We start from the raw sequence: 6,000 nt of genomic DNA, 5'->3' as shown, positions 1-6,000 counted from the left end.
CAGAAAACAAGAAACTGCTGCATAATAACAACAATAACGGCAACAACAGCAACAGATCAAACAACCAATAATAACAATATAAAGCATACTTCAAGGCAAACCAACAGCAACGATAAAACCCGTAAAGTCCGTCCGTGTGCGCGTCTATGAAATACTTGAGAACTACGTGATAAAGTGGACGGACGAGTTCCCTTCATAAGAATGGAAATGGGTTCGGGCATGGGAAATGCAATCGAAAGTGCTTAGGAGAGAACAGTTCCAAATGAGTTCACACTTTATGTCATCTTCTTTGAAGGAGGATGGTAATAAAGGTAATTGTTATCACACCATATATGCAGTAATTAATTAAGTGTCATTAAAAATGATCATTTATTTGATTTTGTTATATAATGTTATATATAATGAGGTTCACATACTGTATGTCTTCATAAGGAAGATATATTAATATATTAACTTTCGACTGGAATTAAAGTACCCCACACTATATATTACAACCATCCTTTATAGAAAAGAATATTAGATAGATTATTAAATATTATATCATAGAAATATCACACTTCTTTGGAAAGATCTAGACAGCTGATCCAAGTTGAACTGAGTTCAAGCCGTTATCAAAAACCGGGAACTCTCCAATCTGTTTTCTTTATTTTGTATCGCTTGATAATAATACTTTATACAGGTCGTCTTCGGGCGGAAATTGAAGCTCACCATGATTTTTTCATTTTGCCATACACGCACATCGAAAAGTACCAAATCGAAATCAACAACCTAAGCAACTTCAAAGTGCTTTCGTTGTTCGCCTTAAGTTGGCTACATTTTAATTAGCGAAATAATTTTGAAGTGATACTATAAATTTAGTCATAATTATTGTCTCAGCAATTAACTTGATTATCTGCGCGCATTTTGATTTATTTGCACGATAAGCTTTATCGCAAGGGCCCTCGGATTGGCGAGAAATTGAGTAGAATTTTGATTGGGAAGTATATGTGGCTAATGGCTCTTTCTTTATGGCCGTCGTGTATTTATAAATTTGAGACCACAGACAGCTCTCGAAGCCAACCAGATTAGATATTCACATGAATATATATTATACGTATATTTATACTTGTTTTCCTGTATCAATTTTTCGTTCCGTTCTATAAATTATTTTGGTGGTCATAATCAATTTTCAGATCTCCTTCGGGCTTAATTAGTTTATTGTTCCAACATTGATTATTTGTAAGATATGAAATACTTCGAATTTCTTTTTATAAAGTGGTGGAATGGAAAACCAGACAATACGAAAATATTTATCACTATCTTTAATACCCATTTTTCGATATTTATTTCTTTACTCTTCATCTTACCTGTTTTTCGGTTGTTGCCCCAGAAATTCAGTTACTATTAATGTTTTTCATCATTTATTTTTTCCATTTTTGATTTCGAAAATAAAATCCATACAATTAACTAATTCGATCGCAATGCGATATTTTACATACATTGTTGTAGTTGCATTTCAATGGCTTTTGTTGATTTTGTTAATATTAAATACTACAATTACATAATTACAATTATTTACACAAATTACACAAGCAAATTTCGAATTACCAACTAAACTAATCGCATTTAATGTAATTTATTTACTTAAGCATTACTCATTTAGTTTAGATTTATGTGTATTTTGTTATTTATTTGCGTGTTCCTATTTAGATTTATATTTATGTACATATAGGGGCCGGGGTGGGGGCTAATGAATTTAGTTTATATTTCTTGTTTACATATATCACACAGTGCCCAGTTGTTGGGACACAAAATAAAAATAATAACAAATCGAAATCAGGGGAAAAAAACCCAAAAGAGATTTCAACCGATTGCGCAAATGAAACTGGGGCTAAGGAAACAGGGTGTCTCGACTTGATGGTGGGACGGCGGTTTGATCGCGGCATGACTAGACTGGAGACCACTCCTCCAGCTGCTCCTCCTTAACCCTGCTCCTCCTAACTGGCTGCACTGGGGGTCTGCTGCTGCGGCTGCTGCTGCTGTTGGTTGGCCTTGGCCCTCTCCTTGGCCTCCTGCTGGGCCTTCTTGGAGCGCTTCCACTTCATCCGCCGGTTTTGGAACCAGATCTTCACCTGCGTTTCGGACAACATCAGTCCGCTGGCCACCTCGAATCGCTTGGGACGACTTAGATACTTGTTCTGCTTGAACTGCTTCTCCAGCTCCAGGAGTTGCTGGGACGTGAAGGCGGTTCGAGGTCTCCGGGTCTTGCCCAGAATCGCATGATGCGGATAGGCGGCCAGTTCAGGGATGCGATGGTGCAGCATTCCAGCGCGGGCCAGGAACTCAAATTGCAGCTGCGAGGGCATGAAATTATGACCCATAGGTATCTGTAAAAAAATAGAGATATATTATTATATTGCAGTCAAAACAGTTTTATAAACAACGATTTTTTAAGGATTTAAAATAATTTTAAATTTGGATAACGGGCAACTTTTTTTAGGATTATTATAATCGTTATAACTATCAAACTATCATTATTAAAGTGTTTAAGCATTTAAAAAAAATAATTTAACACTCTTGATGATATAATTCTTATTTGTTTAGTTCATTGCAGAAATATTATTAAAATACAAAATGATGAGATATGATATTATAAATGTATTTTGATCTTAACGTAAAGTAATGTGATTTCGGAAGTATGTTAAAGTTTTTATTCTATTTATATATCTTAATTCAATGGTAATATTCTATAGTAACATCATTACTCACAGGAATGGGTTTGCCGGATGGATCCAGAGGTCTGTGGAAGGCGGAGCCACCCTGCGCCAGAAGTTGATATGGATGACCGCCCGCGTAGAGTGGGAAATCCTGGGGTCTGATGGGGCTGTGCGGCGGAATGGGCTTCTTGAACTCGTCATGGAAGTCGGACATGCGCATGGACAGGTGCTGGGGATGCATTCCACCATGGGGCTGCTGATCCTCACAACCGGGACTGATGGGCGGACTAGAGCGATGCGATGAACTCGGCGATTCAGATCTGTAAAAAGTACATATAGAAAGACAAAAATTTTATAAGACACCCTCTATTGTGTATTATCTAACCAATCGATGACAATCGAAATTACGCGACACGGTTTGAAAACAATTAATATTACCGCCTCCCTCCCCTTGTCTAATTTGTTTGCTTTCGAACACAATTCGCACTTGAAATTAGCCACTCACACACTTAAGGCGGCAGACACATGGCGTATACGTAATCTCTGTGGCTGATGACCAAACTGGAATTGACCAATTGAAGGCTTTTTTTTCTTGCCATGTTTTCGAGTGCCAGCAAAGCTGCTTTGGGGCTTCATGGGGGCTTCGCTTTGGCTTTCGGAATGGTTTTCGCCGAGTGCCTCGGTTTTGTTTGGTAGCCAGCCAAGGGATTACCACAAGAAGTTGAGGGATTCTTGGTAAGAGCTTCAGTTTTTATTGGAATTGCTTTTTAATTCTCTAATGCAAATGAGTAATGGGTGGGTACTAAAAATATATTTGAATGTATGGAAACTATTATTATCAACGACCATTGATTATTAAGAATTGTGGCAATGAATGCCTAACTTTATGATATGTTAAATAGGATTTTCCCTGTAAGCCTTCGTGGTTTTTGATAACATTTTTGTAATATAACTAATTAAATTACCGGAAGAGCAAAGAACTATGAAAAATAAACACATACACATATTTATATACCCAATGATAACTATATTTATTAACAATTATTTGTTTAAATTAGTTCATTGAATATATAGTATTTTCTCTTCATTGTTTTTTGCATTTTTATACTTTAACCAAAAGAGCGAGTACGTTTAAACAGATTATTAATATTAATTCTCTTGAGGACTTTTTAATAATATTAGAAATAAAAAAAAGTAAGAACCATTTAAATGGCTTTCAACCTTTAAAATCTGAGTGGTCTTAAAGTTAATAGATACTTTTCCCATACCCTTGTTTAGGAGATATATTTAATGATTTATAATTCGGTAATAAACGGTTACTAATGATATGTAAGAAGATTTTTTTTTGGAAGGGCTGTAAAACCTACTGTTTGAACATAAGTAGATTATGTATGGTAACAAAATATAGCCTATGTAGTATTGTCTTTACTTATAGATCAGTTCTTCTTCTTACAAAATATGGTACTGCTTTTGCTTATAGATATGTTCTTTCTTTCTTATCCCCTGACATAATAATCTTAGAGATTTAGTTCTTAACACTTTGTTACTCACCTCGACATGCCGTCGGGACTGGGTGAATCGTACTCCCTGGAGTCCCGGATGCGCTGCAGTGCCTCCTGTTCACTGATCCCGCCGGCGACCGAGGCAGCCGCCTGGGCAGCCGCCGCCGCATTGGAGGCGGTCACAAAGGCGTGGTTGAGTTCCGCCTGATCCCGGGCATAGTGCAGAGCGGCCAGGCGATCATCCACAATTATGGGCTGCGGCTCGCCCGTCTGGTGCTGGCTCTTGGCCAACAGGGCGTCGATGCAGAAGGACTTCTTGGGCTGACTTTGGGCGGGTGGCAGGAGGGTGGTTGTGGCCAAGCCGGCTCCACTGTGGCTCAGGTGATGGCCAGTGGGTTGCGGTGATCCAGGCGGTGGTGCAGCTGCTCCAGGTGGTGGTGGTGCAGATCCAGGGGCAGGTGCACCGCCCGTCATCATCAACGGAAGTCGTGGCAGGGGATAGGCGCCCAGGGCGGGATGCGGATGGGGCACATGATGTGGTGGCGGGAAGCCCTCAACATATACCCGTGGATGTGGTGGCGGCGGTGGACCGGCACCCACTGGCAGAGGAGCCACTAGCAGGGGCATCTGAGAGCCTTGACTGCTATCCGTTTGACTGTGATCCTGAACACCACCGGGACTCAAGGCCGGAGCGTAGGCGCTAAGTGGTGATCCTGTGGTGGCCGCCGAGTGGGTGGGACTCGCTGCCGGCGGACTGGCGGTTATCTGAGATCTGGGCGACAGGGTCGAGTGATTGCTGCCCTGATCGTAGTCCTGGGCAGGTGGTGAGGATCGCTGGTGGCTGCGTGGCTGGTGGTGCAGACTGCTGCTGTGGTGCTGGATGTGGCTGAGTAGCAATTGCGACGGCATTGAGGCGTTATTACTGGCGGTCAGCGGCGGTGGAGGCGGCTGTTGCGACACTTGGGCACTGGACATGCTTCACTGGGGTCACCAAAGTTTAGTTCTTATTCCTTTTATATATATATATGTTTTTTGTAAACTCCAAACTCCCAAACACTTTTCCCAACACGTTTCGAAAACGGCTCTTTCGAACGCGTACGCACGCGAGTCTCTAAATATTTTCTACGAAGCGAACTCGACGAGCGCTCATTAACGACTGTGCGCTGTTGGAAGCCAAACGTGGTATCATATACGCGATACGATACGGAATACCAGTATAAAGCACCACCGGAACAATCGGTACCGCTCTCTATGTCTCTCTCTCACTCTTTCGCTCTCTGAAAACCCGCTTTCAAGATGGAGTATCTGGCTGTAACCCCTGAAGCGAAACAGAGATGGCCTCATAGCATGGGGCGTGGCCAAATGGCCTAAAATGTCCATGAGAGGGCGGGACTTGGCATTTAAAAAGAGAGGGCAGGAGTAGCAAATTTCATATAAATTGTTGGAAAAACGAGGCTATAATTGCCATCATTATGGAGTGTTGAGCAACTAACAAGTTCAACGGCAAAAGACGAAAGAATCTTCATAATCAACTTGAGTGTGCGGGGGGGAGAAAGGTCCTTAATGGGTCCTAAAGGGAGGATGGACTATATATAGGAAGTCTGGCCGATGATTAGGCCAGCAATTAAGGCACTTGACGACTGGCCCACACACTTCAAGCGGCCACTGCAGCTTTAAGCCCCACGAAATCAATAATCCCGATAACAATAAACGTCTCGTTTCATTGGCTTTTTATAACTTGGTTGGCATTTTGGCGCTACCGCCGTAATGCTCGTATAATGCATTTTCTTTACGACCCACGC

At 41.4% G+C, this 6,000-nt stretch overlaps 1 protein-coding gene across 1 annotated transcript; it reads right to left on the bottom strand.

Annotated features, from left to right (window-relative positions):
• Window positions 1-1,483: 1,483 nt before the first annotated feature.
• LOC119553499 (trithorax group protein osa) lies at window positions 1,484-5,340 on the bottom strand. The gene is made up of 3 exons (XM_037863910.1): window positions 4,248-5,340; window positions 2,749-3,016; window positions 1,484-2,366 (listed from the first exon to the last, which is right to left on the bottom strand). Exons 1-3 carry the CDS (start codon window positions 5,171-5,173, stop codon window positions 1,977-1,979), a joined length of 1,584 nt encoding a protein of 527 aa, XP_037719838.1. The 5' UTR covers window positions 5,174-5,340; the 3' UTR covers window positions 1,484-1,976.
• Window positions 5,341-6,000: the final 660 nt, after the last annotated feature.

Source organism: Drosophila subpulchrella, chromosome 3L (assembly GCF_014743375.2).
Source record: "Drosophila subpulchrella strain 33 F10 #4 breed RU33 chromosome 3L, RU_Dsub_v1.1 Primary Assembly, whole genome shotgun sequence".
Taxonomy (NCBI): Eukaryota; Metazoa; Arthropoda; class Insecta; order Diptera; family Drosophilidae; genus Drosophila; species Drosophila subpulchrella.
This window is presented reverse-complemented; position numbering and strand designations above follow the sequence as displayed.